General features: G+C 52.6%; 1 protein-coding gene across 1 annotated transcript; it reads right to left on the bottom strand.

Moving 5' to 3' along the window:
• Positions 1-184: 184 nt before the first annotated feature.
• On the bottom strand, positions 185-17,013 carry FAM166C (family with sequence similarity 166 member C). The gene is made up of 4 exons (XM_053588352.1): positions 16,940-17,013; positions 3,245-3,518; positions 1,976-2,088; positions 185-329 (listed from the first exon to the last, which is right to left on the bottom strand). Exons 1-4 carry the CDS (start codon positions 17,011-17,013, stop codon positions 185-187), a joined length of 606 nt encoding a protein of 201 aa, XP_053444327.1.
• Between the last annotated feature and the right edge of the window lie 1,277 nt (positions 17,014-18,290).

The following is an 18,290-nucleotide window of genomic DNA, read 5'->3' as shown; positions in this document are numbered from 1 at the left end:
TGCTTTTCTTGGCTTGAGGTTCTTGGGCTGAGATTCCCACAGACCTTTGTGGGATGCTTTCCTGCTATTGCCAAATATCCCTGGGCCCAGAGGAGAGGTACATAGGATGGTCATGGCTAAAGATTTTATTCTGAGCAAGCCAACTTGGTGGGGGCTGAGGCTCCTGGGTGCCAGCCACCAGGTCTTACGCTCTGAACTCAAAGTAGCAGTCTCTCCTCTGCCGCTCTTGTGGAAAGACCCTCTTCCCAGCTGGGAAGGTCTGGTAGGTCTTCAAGTTCTCAGGGGATACTCTTAAAAGATGCCACTTGTTCTTCGGGGTCAGTGGAGGCCTGGGAGGGAGGGCAAGGCCAGTGTTACACAGTGTACCAGAGAGGAAGGGTGTCACGTGCCCACTCCTCAGCCCACCTGCCCTGCCACTGTTCATCAACTCAACACCTGATGACTCACTCTGGAGTAAGATGACAGCCTGCATCTGCAGAGTGAGGACGCAGGCCTCAGATAGGCCCAGCATGGCTTCCAGCCCTAACTGCTGCTAGAAGTGCACACATATAAAAATGGACTCGGGCTTCTCTCTCCCTCTTTGCTTTGATGTCAGAGTAGGTCAGGTAGTGCTTATAAAGCACTTGGCATAATGCTGTACAGGATTGGGAACTCAACAAATGTGACGGGCAATAGCTCTGGTTTGGGGAGAGTCTTGCCCCCGGCCACAGAGCCCATCACTGACATGCTTACCCCAACCACCCGGTTGGCCCTCTGCGCTGGGCATGGGGCTGTCAGCAGCAGTGCAGCCTGCCAGGAAATTTGGAGAAGGAAGAGAGCTAGGGGGTCCTGGACTCCCCAAAGCTATAGGAAGGGTAGGTCCTGGCCAGAGCAGTCTCAGGGGGATACTTCGCCCCAGGAGAGGCCCATTCTGTCTTTGGGAACATATTGGCTCAGAGCCAACCAAAGCACAAAGATAGCCAGCCCAGAGCCCTGGAGCTGGTGACAGAAGATGCCGGTTCCTTTCCAAGGCCTGCCTCAGACCTAGCAGAAGTCCCCCAGGTGATCACCAAACTTCATTTTCTCTGTTTATAAATTGGTCCCAACTATCTTGCAGAGAGGAACTTTTAGAGGCAGTGCAATCTGTTTCTTTAAAAACCATTAAACTTAAAGACTCAATTCAATTCAAGTCGGGGAGGGAGGAAGAGGGCAGAGAGAGGGGAAGAGGGAGGGAGATTGGTGTGCTCCCACCTAATGGGCACAATGTGAGGGTATATGGCACACCTCCTGGGTGCAGGACACAACCATAACAGGGACTTTACCTAACTAATGCAAACATTGTAACCCAATCATTTGCACCCTCGTATTAATCCGAGATTTTAAAAAACTATTACGCTTTATGGAAATGGATGTTGCTTTATCAATAACGGTAATAGTGAGGCTAAGAAACCCAAATCTATCCATGCACCTCCTGGGACAAGGAGAGGCCTGGGTGTCAGGAGGAAGAGATCACCTGGAAGGGCAGCATATGCCTTTCCTGGGTAAAAGAGCTCTCTTATACAAAAGCAGTGAGGGATAGATGGCGAAGAACTTTCATATATTTTTTTAGATGGACAGTTGGACTTTCAAGATATTTTCAAGTCCCTAGACCATTGGTGAGTTAATACCCGGCCCAGGGTCAGTGTAGTTCCTAAAGCTTCCACTAGAGGGAGGCAGCCCCTCGCTGCTGGCAGCCGCCGCCCTCACGTTTGGACTAGTGTAGCTGGGAGGCTACCGCTGCCACAGAGCCATCTGCACATTCAGGCCAGCTCAGGTTTGTTCCCAGGCTCCCAGTGCACCTGTCTACAAAAGTGTCCTTCCTGACTTACTCGTTCAGAATCCTGGCATCCCATCTGAGGCTACCCAAGCCCTGACTGCTTTCTAACTGCCACTCTGCGCTGCAAGTTTTAGGGCAAGTCTGTTAACCCATTTGGAAGTAGGGAGGGCAGGCACTCACAGGTCCGTGGGGAGCGGGTATTTTTCCTTCTCTCTCACAGGCAGGACGAAGTAGGGGACCCGAGGCACCGTGCCTGTCTTGTCTCGATAGTACTTCCGATGCTGCTGTGCCATCTATGTCTCAACCAAGGAAGAGATGACAGGTTGCTAGTGTGCAGGAGTGAGCGCAGGCACCTGCAGCCCATGCCTGGATGGACCTGACCAGGGGGTGGGGCCATGTCCCCTGATGCCCTTGGAGGAACCCCAGAGTGCCTGGGCCCCAGCTCAATTGCTGACCAGCTGGGTATCTACTCTGAACCTTGTCTGTCCAATGGGGACAGTGGCACCCACTCCACCAGCTTTGCCACAGAAAGTGGATAAGACAAGGGACCAGCTGAGACAAAGCATGAGACCCAACCCAGCGGGGCACACACACCTGCTGTGCACTCAGCGCTAGGCAAGCTCAATGTGGGCTTGCTTTTCCCCTTCCTTCCCTCCTGGACAGGGCATGTTCTTGCACAGAACATGCCCACAGCACCTTCAGGGACTGATGGCCTTGACCCTGTCTGCCTTCAGAGCCAGGTGCCTTATCATGTAAGTTCTTTGCCTTGGGACCAGAAGGCATCTGTGTCCTTGCATCCAGGCTGGGAGGTTTGCAAAAGGGGATGGAGAAAGCACCATTTCCAGGAACATAGCAGAGAATGAGCCCTCTGCCCCACCGAGAGACAAGGGGCAGCTCAGGCCCCATACACGTGTGGCCTGCTGGGGTGTGTCAGAACCAGATGGGGCAAGGAGGAGAGGTTTGCAATCCAGAGGAGCAGGACAAGGACAGCTAGAGTGTGAGTGTCCCCTTCCTCCTGCTCACTTCCTCTGAGGACAGTCTGGGGCTGAGCTTGACTGGGGCACGTGTTCAGAGGGACTATGGGGCAGGGTGTGGTGGAGAGTTTGCATGGGGGCTTTGCTCTTTGTATGATTCATCCAGTGGGTGAATCTTAGGCCTTTTACTAAGAGGTCTACGGGGCTGAGGGGAGGGCAGAAGGGGAAGGCAGGAACCCCGCACAGGCCCCAGGCAGGACGGGGCAGGAGCAGAAGCCCCTGAAGGGCCTGGGGGTAGGAGGAGACCAGAGAAGAGGAGTGCTGAGCCCTTCCCTCCCACAAATTCAGCAGGCTCCCTGCCAGCTTAGGGGCTCTGAAAATGCCAAAGAAGACCCTGGAGGGTGTGCGGGCCCGCTGCCCCCTCAACACCCACCCTGTGCAGGGCCAGCAGGCAGGTGGGGAGGCAGCAGCTCACCTGGTAGAAGTGTGTGAGCTGGTGGGAGCGGTCACTGTCAAGGTTGAAGCGGGTGTAGCTGGGCCGGTGCAGCCAGCGTTCCCAGGTATGCGAGCGGTTGAGGAGCACAAGGTTGGGATTGGAGGAGAAGAGGGTGGGGAAGTGGCCCCCTTTGCTGAAAGGAGTGTGGCTCTGCTCCATGGCTGTACTGCGGTGGTCCTGGAAGTACTTAAGGGTGGTGGTGCCGTAGGGGGAGCCGAAGGAGTAGGCCACACCAGGCACGTGGCCCTGGTACCTGCCATGGCAGGGGGGTAGGGGAGGCATAGGTCACTGAGGGGCCCCAAGGACAGCTCCAGAGAGGGCTTTAACAGCAGAGGGCAAGGTCAGGGGCCCTGGCTGCCAGCTCTGGCCTTGAGAGGCTTCCTAAGGTGCCCTGACCCACTCAGGGGAAGGCTGTGTGGCATGGTCTCCAGACCAGGGGCTTACACATGGGCCAGAACACTGGGCACCCCTCTGTCAGGCCACAGGCAGATCACTCTCCCTCAGTGGGCCCCCACTTACTGAGGGGCTGGCCTAAGATGTGGGGGACTCCTCCAGTGCTGATGTTCTGTGGTTATCTTATTAAATAACAGAGTAGTCCAGGTGCAGTGGCTCATACCTATAATCCTGGCACTCTGGGAGGCCTAGGTGGGTGGACCACTTGAGCTCAGAAGTTCAGGAGCAGCCTGAGCAAAAGTGAGACCCTGTCTCTACTAAAATTAGAAAAACTAGCTGGGTGTTGTGACGGGCACCTGTAGTCCCAGCTACTTGGGAGGCTGAGGGGCAAGAGGATCTCTTGAGCCCAAGAGTCTGAGGTTGCTGTGAGCTGTGATGCCATGGCACTCTATCCAGGGCAACAGAGCAAGAATCTGTCTCAAAAAAAATATAGACAGTACAAGAAATTCGCTGGGGACCTGGTCAATAAAATGTGACAGGTGCCAGATCATTACAGCCAAGGCCTGGATGCAGAGTGCTATGTTAGCCTTGCCCCCAGCATGACAGCCTCCCAAGGTGACACTCAGAGGGCCTGGAGACTTTGACCAAGGCTCTGGGGCTCTAGAGACTTGCAAGGAGCTCCACCCTCAGTGATCAACGAGGCACTTAACAGGACAGGAGGCAGGTAAGCAAAGGCCTGGGTGACACAGGCACTTTCAAGACCCTGGTTAAATGCGACTCGCTCAAAGATTTGTTTTGGCAAAGCACAAGAAAAATCCACAACCTCCAAAGGGAAGGGACATCAGACTGTGGCCAACACAGAAAAGATCAAAGCATTCCAATCAGCATGACCCTCCGTCCCCCCTTCACCCCTCACCCTCCGAAATTTGGATGTCATGGAAATTGCTCTTCACTAGGCCACTAACACCCTTGCTGCTGCTACTTGGGGGACACTTTTTATCTTGTTCAGCTACCCTCAGCACCGGGCATCTCTGCCCTCATCCTCCTTGAAGCTCTGCTCTTGGCTTTTATGACACCATCATTTTCTGCTACTTTTCTTTTTTTTTGTAGAGACAGAGTTTTACTTTATGGTCCTCGGTAGAGTGCCATGGCATCACACAGCTCACAGCAACCTCCAACTCCTGGGCTTAAGCGATTCTCTTGCCTCAGCCTCCCGAGTAGCTGGGACTACAGGCTCCCGCCACAACGCCCGGCTATTTTTTGGTTGCAGTTCAGCCGGGGGCGGGTTTGAACCTGCCACCCTCGGTATATGGGGCCGGCGCCTTACCGACTGAGCCACAGACGCCGCCCATTTTCTGCTACTTTTCACCTACATGTCTGACAATTCTCTCTCAGCCTCTCATGATCCCCCACCTCTGCCTGCCTCTTGAGGGCTGGTGTCCCTATGGGGACTCTCTTGGGTGATGACAGCCCTGCCATGGCCTTAACCACTGCCTGCGTGTGGATGGCCCTGGTCCGTGGCTCCTGCCTGGGCATCCTCTCCGGGCTTCCGACTGGGGCAGACAGCTGCACACCAGACATCTCCCTTGGGTGTCTCCCAGCTCTCTCTCCCACTCCCACCTTCTCCAACAGTCTGGCCCCATCCGCATGAACAGCACTCTCTGGCTGGCCAGGTCAGATGCTCGGACATCCCCCTCCACCTCATATCCAATCAGTCACCAAGTCCTGTAGCTCCAGCTGCACCACGGGATCTCAGCCATAGCACCCGGGCTTTGCCATGACATCATCCCTGTTTTCCTACTTGCACTGAGACCCCTGCCCCTCCGATCCATTCTCCACACTCCCACCACACTGAACTCTAGAGTTGGTGTGGCGTTCAAGGCCATCTGTGAGCTGATCCTTGTCTACCTCTCTAGCCTCATCAGCTGCCCACACCCCAGTCCTAAAGAGTCTCTAGAATCCGTTTCCCCCAACCCCAGGCTCCTGCCGTGGGCCTCAGGCCTCAGTGTCCTCATCAATAGAATGGGTGCTGGCCTGGAATCAGACAGCCACGTGCTGTTTCCTTCTTCTCATCTTCAGAACAAAGGCAAGAAAGCTGAGCAGAGTGACTGCTGACAGACCTTGGCAGAACTTCCCATCCCCATTTCTTCCACTCTGGGCAGCGCCTGTGGCTCAGTGAGTAGGGCACCGGCCCCATATGCCAAGGGTGGCAGGTTCGGACCCAGCTCCGGCCAAACTGCAACAAAAAAAATAGCCCGGCGTTGTGCCAGGCGCCTGTAGTCCCAGCTGCTCAGGACGCTGAGGCAAGAGAATCGCGTAAGCCCAAGAGTTAGAGGTTGCTGTGAGCCGTGTGACGCCACGGCACTCTACCCGAGGACGGTACAGTGAGACTGTCTCTACAAAAAAAAAAAAAAAGAGAGAGAGTCCTTCCCTGGCCCCCGGTCCCACCTGCCCCTGACAGCTGTCCCTTCCTGGAGTCTCACAGCTCTGGGTGTTAGCTGGGCCGGAGGCAGCTGCTTCCCTGCTCCCTGCCCACCACCAGCACCACAGGTCTCTCTCTGGCCTCGCTTCTCATGTCCCTGGACACCACCGATGGGCCACCCTTGACTCCGTGATCCCTGACACTTCTCCAGCTGCTCCAGCACCTACAGAGGCCACGCCTCGTCGGACCTGGGCTGAGAGTGGGGCTGGGAGGGCCTTGCTGCCTTCTGCCGTGAGCTGTGTGGTCACCTTGGCCACTTCAGGAAACAGAATCCTCCTCTTTGCGAGGACATGGCCCTGGGTCTGCACCCCTCCCCTACTTCTCCCGAGGCCTTATCCCCGCCACCTATCTCTCCCTGTCTCGCTGGGCCTCTGTCCTTCCTCCTGGCCATCTTTAATGTCTCCTGCTTTAGCTTCTTCCCCTCTGCCCAGGAACAAGCATGAGCCTTTCCTGGACTGCAGAGTCCACAGGCCACCTCGCTGCCTCTCACAGACTGTCCTCTTCCTGCCCCCCCGAGCCCTCCAGAGGACACTAACCTTCTGCCTTTATTTCACCATCCTGCTCTTTCCCTGACCTTCCTTGAGTCTGATTTTGGATCCACCGCTTAAATTTGACCTCTACTTCTAGATTAAAGCAATATAAGACCGTCCAGTTGCCAAATCTGATGTCCTTGGCTCACACTGCCTCTCTGCAACAGTTACATCAACGAGAAAACCTGTTTGGAAGAAAACCTGGAAGCAAAGTTCCTGAGATACTTTGTGCTACAGATGAAACTTAGCAAAAATATAGATTCAACAAATCAAGATGCCAAAGTCAAATGACAGAAGGATGCTGCTTCCTTTATCCAGAGGAGTCCTCCCACACGCAGGGAGCTGTCCCCAGGCCCCCTGGCTCTTCTCGTGCATGGAAGGTGGAAGAACATCTGAGTGGCGAGTTGAAGAGAAAAAACTGGGCTGTTTGCAGGCTGCCCTTCCCTCCTTGTCTTCATTGACAGCGAGGAAGCACACACCGCCCTTCACACCATGGGGCTGGGATGGATACACTCAGCTCATGGGTGGGGGAGCCTGCCCCAGCCCAGCCTGCCTTTCTCACTCTGAGGGTCAGGATCAGCCTCATTCTCCAACGTCAGCGTTACTCTTTATCTTGCTTCTCAAACGGTTCGGAAAGAAGGGAATGAAAGAGGGGCTGCCCATCACGTGCTGCCAAGCCCAGCAAAAAGAGAGAGCAACAGAATGAAAATGAAAGATCATCTCCAACATTCTGCGGGGAAAAGGCCTGGCCTGAGAGTATCACACTGGCCAAGTGCTCATTCAGATAGAAAGCCTGTCTTTCCTCGCATGAGAGAACTCGGGAAATAAAGCACTCACAGGCTTTTCTTGAAAGTAGTATGCAGTGACAAAATCCTGCCAACCAAGATGTGATTCAAAGGAAAAAAAAAAACCCAGCTCAGTATTCTGGAGGCTGTTAGAATGAGTGGTGATGAGCTTCGAGTCTATTTAAGTGCAGAACTAGGAATAGCAACTAGGTGAATGCTGGTTGAGGAACAGAATGTAAATGTTATAAAACCTGTCAAATTAAAACTAATTTAAGCAACCAAAATTGGGGTGTAGGTGGAGGGGAGATGGGAGAGTACTTACTAAGAATCTCTTTTAATAGAGTCAACCCATGGCATTGAAAATTGAAATGTGTTGTTAAAAAAACATGACATAATGACTCCGATTCTAACCCTTCGATGATTTTTATCTTTCTCTTTCCCTCTCTCTCTTTCAGAGAGACCTTTTAGGAACTAATATCTCTCGTAAGGAATTGACATTTATCTAACGTCCACCATTTTACTTCAGTTTCTTTTCAGTTAAGCTGTAGTAAGATTAAATTTCATGCTTTTTATTTTAAAATAGCAGATATGACATGATCACATTTTTATAAAGTTGCTCTTATCTATCTTTATATCCATCCATCCATCCACACCTCTCCGTCAAGCCTTTAATCTGAATATACACATAAAGAGAACCCTGGAATAATGTCTACCAAATGTTAACCCTGGATAATTCTGGGTGTTGGGAGCGATTTATCTGTGGCTTTCTTCTTTGAACACACATCAAAAGAGAATCAGATGGCATGAAATGTTAATTTATTGGAAACCTGCTATTGGCTGGCACCACACAAGGTGCTGGGAATACAGCAATCCACAGCACTCAGCCCTCCTCCCTTGAGCCTACTTTTCATTACATATCTACTGAGTCAGGGGTGCATGTGCTGGTGCCATGTTGGTGATGCATGGGACAGCTAGCTCCAACTCAAGTCAGACCAAGATCAAGGCTTTAATGCTATTGAACATAGGAGGGAAGGCCCATTTCCCAGGGTGGGCATTGGCAGAGCTCCATGAGGAGTTTCCACTGGAGAGAACCTCAGTACGGGACACAGACCCTGGGTCTATCTCCTGCCTCGCTTATCTTCTGGGTGTTGGTGTTGCCTCAATATCCTTTTCTGTCTGCAGAGACAGGTCTGAGTCTCCAGTCTTGACCATTCTCCTGGCAACAGATCTACTTGCCCAGCTGCCCACACAGAGCTGCCCACATGCCACAGATCAGCACAACTGAAGTCAGCCTGCTTCTCTTCCTGCGTACGCCTGCCCTGGCTAATGTCACCCTGGCCACCCTTTACCTATGCCAGAAACCAGGACTCCATGGCCCTGTGTCCTCCCTTCTTCATTCACCTCCACATCCAACCCCTCCCTAAGTCCTGCTCAGTCCCCTCCTTGGCCACCTGTCCACCGCCCTCCTCTATCTCACTGCCACAAGCATCCCTCTTCACCTAGATAATCTCTCATCTCCTAGCATGTTTTCCAGACCAGTGTTGCCCCTTCCACCTGCCATCTGCACTGATGCCAGGACAACCTCTCTCCCCTTTATCCCCCTCCACAAGTGCCCTAAGTCCCAGCAGCTTTTCTCACTATCCCTGGACCCCACATCCTCTCCAGGCCTCTGGGCCTGTGTGGAGACATCCTCTGCCTGGAGTGCCCTGGTGCCTGGTGCCTGCCTGGGTACCTGCCACTCACTCATAAAGAGCCAGCGCTACTGTTGGCTTCCCTGACCACGACCTGTGGCTAGCACCTACGCTCACTGTCAGGATCACCATCCTTAAGTTCATGCTCGGATCCCAGCCAGCTCTTCTCCTCCCCTGATCTGTGCTGTCCATCCTCAGCACCAGACACATGACTAGTGCTAAATAAATGTTCACTGAAGGAGGGAGAAAAGTCCAGAAACCCTGGGGGCACCATATCCAGGAGTGCTGTTTAAGAGCTCGCCTCTGATCAGCAGAGCTGCAGCCACATGAAACAGCCCGCCCACAGGGGCGTCGGGCTCCTCGGAAAAAAGGAGCCATAGAAATGTGACGTGTTCGTGATTCTTCTTCTCACACCCCCAAGCTCTCTGCCATACTCCTCCTCTGCTCTCTGCTTTCCCACCTTCTCTGAATGCCAAGATATTTGCATCCCAATAGAATAGAAGCCCTCTCCTCCGCATCCTCCCAGGTTCTGCTGGATTCCGAGCAGAGCCTGCTGCTTGGCAGGTGTGTGCGTGTGCACACATGTGGAGCGTGCATATGGATACATGCACACATGTGCCTGTCCACATTATTTAGCACCCAGCGAGCATAACTGGGTGAGCCAGGTCTGCATCCTTTGTATGCATCATGTGCCTTGAGCATGACCCTGAGCAGCCCCACAGTAGGGTATTCTGCAGCCTTGTTTGGGTTGGTCTTGGGGCAGGTCAAGGTGGAGAGGAACAGAAGGGAATGGCAAGTCTTATAAAGGGACATAGAACAGTCCTGACGGCAGCATCTGCTGCATTGGTGCCACCACACCTTCTCCTGGACCCCTTCAATCTCCCCCCACTCCTGGCCCTCCATCCACCTGCACCCCCGCAAGCCAGGAGACAGTGCCAAGCCGGGCCTTGAGACAGTGGCCACATGTGGATTCTGAAGTCCTCAGTGGGTTACTGTGTGCACAGGGAGTAGTCCCTTGCCTGCCTCTTAAGAGCACTGCTCGGCCTCACAGCCAACATTGAAATTAATTACCACGAGCCATCGGGATATCCCATGGGCAGACTTACTAATTAACTTGTTACTGTTCAGTACGTCCTGGTTCCACAGAGCACCCTCCTCTCTACAACTGCTCCCACTGTGGACATCCTGATCAGATCCTTTCCCTGGACAAGAATCTTCAAGGCCCCCCCGTCGCCTGTGGCATCAAAAACGAGCTGAGCGGGCGGCGCCTGTGGCTCAAGGAGTAGGGCGTCGGTCCCATATGCCGGAGGTGGTGGGTTCAAACCCAGCCCCGGCCAAAAATCACACACAAAAAAAAAAAAAAAAAAAAAAACGAGCTGAGCCAGGGTTTCAAGGCCCTTGTCGCAGGGCCTCTGGGAGAAGTTTCTCCAGTCTGTCCACTTCCCATTGCAGCTTCTCCATCCCAACTGCAGAGGCCGTGGGCTGCTTTGAGAGCCTGTCTTTCTGGGCCCTCCAAACCATGTGCCTGTCCTCAGCCATTTAGAAGGCTCTGCTCTCCCCTCTGCATGACAGTCTTAACCACCTTCAAGGCCCATCTCAAATGCTCTATTTTCCATGGAACCTGTTATGGCCCAACACATAGACCCTGTCTGTCCCCTTCATCCAACTGTCTTTGCTCTTTGTACCTCTTCTGTGCCTAACTTCAGAGTCTGTTGTATCATAAGGATCTGAGCCCTTAGAATATTCTCTCTTTCCGAATCCCCCTAGGAAGAGAGGGATAAGTCTTACTCATGTTTACATCCCCACCATTTCCAGTACCCAGCAGATGCTCCGTAAATACTTGTTGAATTGGATTGACAAATAGAGACACATTTTTAAGAACTCTTCTCTCTTCTGAAGAGAAGGGTCCCTGTTACAAAGCTCACATCTCCAGAATTCTCTGACCCCGGTCCTCATGGGGCTTCTTGGTTCCTCAAGTCTGGTGAGAGGCTGCAGTTACCTATCACACTACCCCAGCTTCCTTGAACAGTTCAGAGGTGAATTCCAGGGAGGAGATAGGGGACTGGTCTTGGGCCAGAGATCCTGGGATGGGGATGAGAGAATGACATGGTTTATGAATCCACAGGAAGAGAAGACGCTGCCACAGGGAAAGGCAGATCAACAGCCAGAGGTCCCCAAGGGCCCAAGGCCCTTGGAGAGCCTGTCACCAGGCTGCTGCCTGGGGGTAGGAGGGAGGGGATGGCCTGTAGGGGCAGGACCCCTAAGTAGAAGGACAGGAGGGGCTGTATGAATTGCTTTATGCTTCTGTCTCTGGGGGCAATACTCTGTCTCCTAGTCAGGGCTGAGAACCAACTGAAAGTGGCTGGTGCTGTGCCCTCAGCCAGGCCTTCCTGTGGGAGGCAGGGGGTGCCCAGGAGAATAGCACAGATGGGAAGCCCTAGGGGGCCTCGTTTTTCAAAGGCTTAAAAAACAGGACCACATCTGCTGGCTTATCAACCATCCTCTGTGCCACAAAGGGCCTTAGAGATTCTCAAACAAGTCTGTCTTCATCCCTGGCCACACCTTAGAATCACCTGGGAGGATTAAAAACTGCCAAATGTCCAGGCCCACCCCAAGAAATGACATCGGAATCTCTAGATGGGGCCTGAGCCTGGGTATTTTTTAAAGCTGCCCAGGTGATTCGAACACAATGTCTGAGCCCAGGGCTCTCCTACCTCCTCCTGGGCAGATGGCCTTTGTTTCACACTCTAGGAGGCACTGGCCTATCTTGGGTGCCCAAGCAATGCTAGGGTCTGAGTTGAAAAGAAAAGGGCTTTGGAAATGCAACCACCAAACCCTCCTCTGGGGGTGAGGCTGCAGGCCTGGGGAAGCTGCCAGGCACCAGCAGTGATGTGCTATGGGCAGTTTCTGCTGGCTCACACTAGCTAAAAGAAAGCTGACTACTACATTTTGAGGAATTCTTCAAGTCTGTTGTTAAGCCAGTATTAAACATTAAATTATATAAAGTCACAGTTAAATAAATTACACCATAAACAAAGGTGACGAATACTCGACACTCATGACTTTCTAGTTACTTGACTACATTTCACTATTGTCTGTACTCTTGGGGTTATTTACAGAGATTGCACCTCTAGCAGAGATGCTATTCAATAGTGTGCTGCTGTGAGTCTCTTCCCAGCTCTGTGATTAGGGATGTGATATGATAGCTTGAAATCAGCTATGGCAAGAGAACTTACACCACAGATACAGGTTGATGTTACAAATCAAGGCTTTTTTCCTCCTGAGAACTGGCTGTTAAACATTTATCAGCACACCACTGGTTGTGTCTGTTGGACAGAGATTCTGGGGATGGGAACACACCACCTCTGTAGGACCACCCTCCGGACAATGGTGAGCATAGAATGCACTACTTTTGGGACCCTGAGGCCCAGCTCAGTGACAGATGTCGACTAGCTGCTCCTCCAGGCAAATCCTCCCACCCTCACTCCTTGGGCATCAGGTGCAGTAGTGGTCTGGGCATGAATGAATGCACAGTGGCAGGCCAAGTGTTTGCACTGAGAACCAGGTAAGGTGAGGAAGCACCCAGATCCAACCTGTAAGCAAGAGGCTCAGACTCTCACTGATGCTGGTCTCATCCCTTCAACTGCTTTACAATCCCAGAAACCCTAACCCAAGAGTTCCTGCTCATGGCAGGGATGGTAATCAGGCCAGACACACACAGACCCTGCCTTCAGTAAGGTTCCTGAGAGCTGTGACACCGAGGAACAGCAAAAGGGCCAAAGGGAGCACCCTCGCTAACTAGGCTGAAGACCAGCATCGTCACTGTTGTCTCCTGTTTCTCACAGTGGCTAGAATCAGGCATTGAACACAGTAGGGACCTAACTAATAATAATAGCAAACAATTATCAGGTGCCAGGCTTTATGCGTGTTAACTAATTTAAGCCTCAGCTTGGTGTCTGTAGCTCAAGCGGCTAGGGTGCCAGCCAAATACACCAGAGCTGGCAGGTTCAAATCCAGCCCAGGCCTGCCAAACAACAATGACAACTACAACCAAAATATAGCTGGGCATTGTGGCGGGCGCCTGTAGTCCCAGCTACTTGGGAGGCTGAGGCAAAAGAATCGCTTAAGCCCAAGAGTTGGAGGTTGCTGTGAGCTGTGACGCTACGGCACTCTACCCAGGGCGACAGCTTGAGACTCTGTCTCAGAAAAAAAAAAAAAAAAATCGAAGCCTCTTTAACCCGCATGCCATTATCATCCCCAATTAACCGATAAGGTCAATGAGGCAGAGGAGACAAATAAGTTGCCTAGGGTGAGGAAGTAATGAAGCCAGAATATGAACCCAGGCTCCAGAATCTACCTCCGACTGTCCACTCCAGTCCCTCCCTGCAGTGTGAACGACCACATGAGAGCTGGGGTAGACCCTGGTGCAAACTGGGATACTGAAGTCACATAGAGTTAGCTTGACTTGCTGCATGACCTTGAGCCAGCTGCTCACTCATCATGTGGGCTGTTGTGATGATTTACAAAAAAAAAAAGATTTGTAAAGGGCCCAGCACAGCACCTGGCACAGAGCTGGTACTCGTACGTGGGGTTCATGGTGTTGCCACCATGTATCAGGCACCTAGTTCCAGCCCACCTCTCCCATCACCAGTGTGGGGCTCACTCACGTCCTCCCAAGACTTCAGTGACCACATCTGGAACAGGAGCGGGCTAGGCTCCAGGAGCTCTGAGGTCCCTCCCAGCATGAATATTCTCTGCCTTTATGAATAAAGCTGGTAAGGGGGGGGGGGGGGGTGTTTGAGTGTCAGAAGAAACTAGCTGTGCTTTAAAATCCTGTGATTAATGTTTGAAAAGACACACAAAAATAATAATTATCTAAGAGTGGTGGGGAATCTTGGATTCTTTCATTAACTTAACAAAATTGCCAAAGAGGTAGCTTTTAGGAACATAAAATGACTCAATTCATTTCTTGTTGATAGGAGAGTCCCCACCCCTCCCCCTGCAGAAGGATCCATATGAGAAAGTACAGGTACAAACTGCACTGCTCAACTAGCCCAGTCCCGGAGTGAAGTCTATCCATGATCTCGTCATTACCATTTCTAAAAGGACTCGGGAACTGCACAAAAGTGGCCAGAGAGAAAAGCATCCTACGATAGTTTCTGAAACATGCAGCTCCAGCACCTTCCAGACAGTGGGGGACCCATCCAGGCAGGGTTTGCAGGAGCTCCTAGCCTTGCCCCACAGATGGGAAACATTCAAGGAGTCAGACAACACAAAAGGTTCCAAGCGGAGACCGTGAGAGGCTTAAGAAAAAAATATCAATGGATGAAACCAAACTGCACGATCAATACCCAGAATGTGGTATCAACATCACTGTGCAAGGCCTCAAAATGGATTCAAACTAAACCCTTAAATGTTTATACCATCCTGGGAGCCCCTCCAGGGACGCCCCCACTTGTTTGTCTGTGTCTCCCTAGCATCCTGACAACAGGCAGCACATCTCAAGCACTCAAAGTGTCTTTATCAAATGAACATGTCTTTATCAAACGAATGTCTAAATGAGTGTTTTTCAACCTGTTTTATCTTGCAGCACACTTGAACCTATAGTTAAACTTCCATGACACATTTATATTATGTGGATCAAAAAAAAGAGTAACAAAAAGAATATACTTACTATGCTTTGAATTTTTTTTTTTTTTTTTGAGACAGAGTCTCACTATGTCACCCTTGGTAGAGTGTCGTGACGTCACAGCTCACAGCAACCTCCAATTCTTGGGCATAAGTGATTCTCTTGCCTCAGCCTCCCAAGTAGCTGAGACTACATGTACCTGCCACAACACCCAGCTATTTTTGGTTTTAGTTGTCCTTGTTGTTTGGCAGGCCCAGGATTGATTCAAACCCGCCAGCCCTAATGTATGTGGCTGGCACCCTAGCCACTGAGCTACAGGCACCAAGCCACTGAACTTCTTTTTGAAAATACTTTAATTAATCTTTAAAAATTTTCATGACACACCTAAGATCTTCTCATGGCACACCAGTGTGCCGTGGCACTGTGGTTGAAATTCACTGGTCTAAATGAATGAAAAACTGGTTAAGTCCTAAATCACTTTTTCTAACATCCCTGCCTTGGTTTCAGGGAATTGCCATGATCTAGTAAATCAGCTTTGTCTGATGGGAACAAACCAAAGTAGAATTTGAGCTCTCTCTAAGGCCCAGAGAAAGGTCCTGTTCACAAATGGGCTGGATTAAAGCTACAGCACCAGCCTCTGGCTACTTCTGCATGCGTGCTGTCCAGAAATTATTTTAATAGAAAGCGCCTCAGCATCTTGCTTACGCTGCTTCAAAACAATCCAAGCTTTATACAAAATATACTGTGAGGTCTTTTCTTCATTTTTCAGTCAGTCCCCTTTGTTGGAGTCTGGGTGTTTTTTGTTTTTTTTTTTCAGTTTGGAAACCTGGCTACACAACTCTCAAGATACACCTTCATTAGCTCTGCACACATTTTTTTTTTTTTAAGAGACAGAGTCTCACTGTATTGCCCTGGGTAGAGTGCCGTGGCATCACAGCTCACAGAAACCTCCAACTCCTGGGCTTAGGCGATTCTCTTGCCTCAGACTCCCGAGTAGCTGGGACTACAGGTGCCCGGCTATTTTTTCGAATTTGCCACCCTTGGTATACGGGGCGGCGCCCTACCCACTGAGCCACAGGAGCCGCCCTAGCTTTGCACACATTCTTGAAAAGTGCAGGCTACTTCTCAGAACCCAGTTTGTGCCCTGGGTGCCCATGCTGCCTGAGAGAACAGAGAAGCCAACCTTAGCCCTGGAAGAAGTTGGGAGTGGAAGGGCCAAAGAATAAGAGGGGACGTGAGAAAGGGCCAGGAGAAAGGGCCAAAGAATAAGAGGGGACGTGAGACTTGCATCTTAGATGTCTGGAGTTTGAAAACACCCAGAAAAAAACAAAGGTAGGAGCATCTGGCATTTGAAAACATCCAGAGAAAACAGGAGCAACCCCACATTTGAAAACACTAAAAGGAAGGCAGTCGGGCAGGAGGCCAGGGCGCTTTCAAAAGCAAGGGAGGATAAAACGAGACCAGAGAAAGGTCCGACCACAAAGTTGGCGGGCAGTGCACACCGCGCAAATGCTCAGGCTCTCGGGTCCAGCCGGCGGTGCACACCGCGCACACGCTCAGCCATTCGCGTCCAGCGGGCCGTGCACACCGCACACACGCTCAGTCATTCATGTCCAGCGGGCGGTGCACACCGCGCGCACGCTCAGCCACCCGCGTCCAGCGGGCGGTGCACACCGCGCACACTCTCAGCCATTCACGTCCAGCTGGCGGTGCACACCGCGCACACTCTCAGCCATTCACGTCTAGCTGGTCCTGCCTCGCCGGGCGCTCCGAGCGAGAGCCCACTTTCCTCCTTCAACCGACAAATACTACTCTTGCCCGAATCTTCGGGCGCCCGCACGCTCGGTGCCGGGACGGGAAGGCACGCTGCCTGCATTCTCCGTAGGCACCCACGACGTGGCTCTACGTCCCCCGGTCCGGGCGGCCGCATCCACGCCAGGGCCCGTTATCCAGGGCTGGTTGGCTCCCGCTCGTCGGGGACCAACTTTAAGGAACCCGCAGCCCCCGCGTGCGCGCAGCCGGCCCCGACAGCACACACACCCTGAAGCCTGGGGCGCAGGGTCCAGGACAGAAGGGGGCGGAGCAGGCGCGTGGCTATACCCCAAGTTCCCACCCGCGCCTCCGGCCCTGACCGTCAGGTTTCCATGGTACACCGCAGCCTTACCCGGGCATGAGGCTGGGGGGCACGTAGGTGGCATTGAACTCGCTCAGGAGGGTGCCCGCGCTACGAGAAGCCATGGTGGGTGTGGCGAGAGTGCGGGCGCTGCGGCTCCCTGCCCGACGGTAAACAGTCTGCGGGTCACCCGGCAACGTGCACCTGGCAACGCCAGCTGGCCCATCCTCGAGATCCCGCCGCCCGGGCTCCGCTTGGCTGTCCCCTCCCTGAGGCAGCCCGGCCAGGCGAGCTCAGCGATGCTGCCCCACCCCACGTGCTCCGCTGTGTGACCTGCATATCACGCTAGGCGGGCGGCAAACAGGGAACACAGGCATGCCGGTGCGGGAGGTGGAAACCAGGTGGTGAGGGCTGGCTAGGTCAGTCTTGTGGCCACCTGGCTTGGACAGACTGGAGCCTTGGCTTCGGAGGCCATGCAGAAAGCGGCTGTCCCGTCGCAGCTCAGGCCAGTGAACCCCATGGTCCCAGGGGCCCCAGGAGCCCTCTCTCTCCAAGGCTGCCACCGTTACCCCATTTCAGTCGCAACTACAGGAAGGGACCCTGCCATGGGCCTCAGTCAATGTGGTTGCCAAGGACACCCTGTAATTTAAGAGACAGAGGGAGAGGGTGAGTGTGTGTGTGTGTGTGTGTGTGTGTGCGCGCGCGCGCGCGCACGCGCGCGCACTTGAGTGTGTGTTGGGATGAGGCACACTTTCCCTGTTGACCTCTCCCTAGAAACTTCCCTGTCACCTCATCTTGCCCCTCAAACTATCCCACAAGAGTAGTTTCATAAGTAAGGGACAAAAAGCCAATCATGAAAAAGTCTGGGTATGTGATTTACATGTGTTCCCAATTCCACAGTTCATTTTGGCCCTCAAATGTCAAGGGTGGCATTAGCCACAGAGCAAGTCTCCCACTGGCTGGCTGGTGAGGTCTGACGTGTAACACTGCCTGTCTCCCCATGATGCTGGGGCTTCCAAATCCAGGGTCCCCAGTGACCCTCACCCCTGCCTTAGGCAGTGTGCAGGATGGGAGCAGGACTTAGGTTTTTAATTGGGATGTCAGGTGGTGGGGACACGTTTCAGGGTGCCACGCTCTTTGTGTCTTGAGTCCAGATCCTTCCTCCTGGCTCCCTTTGCAGCAGTCTGGTATCAGTAAAAGGGCGCTGCAGTTTCCCTCCATCCCTCCCTGGATGTCAGTTGGACAGAAGTGTTATCTTCACAGTTTGACTCTGCAAACAGCAGCCAGCGGCTGATGAACACCACAGACACTAATGACTTCACAGGATGCAGTTGCAACTAGAATTCTTCAAAGACTTTTTCTGACAGATGACAGTGAAATGGAGGGAGCCACAGTCTCCCAA

This window comes from Nycticebus coucang, chromosome 4 (genome assembly GCF_027406575.1).
Source record: "Nycticebus coucang isolate mNycCou1 chromosome 4, mNycCou1.pri, whole genome shotgun sequence".
In the NCBI taxonomy this organism is placed as follows: domain Eukaryota; kingdom Metazoa; phylum Chordata; class Mammalia; order Primates; family Lorisidae; genus Nycticebus; species Nycticebus coucang.
Note: the sequence above shows the minus strand (reverse complement) of the source record. Positions and strands in the feature narration are given on the sequence as shown.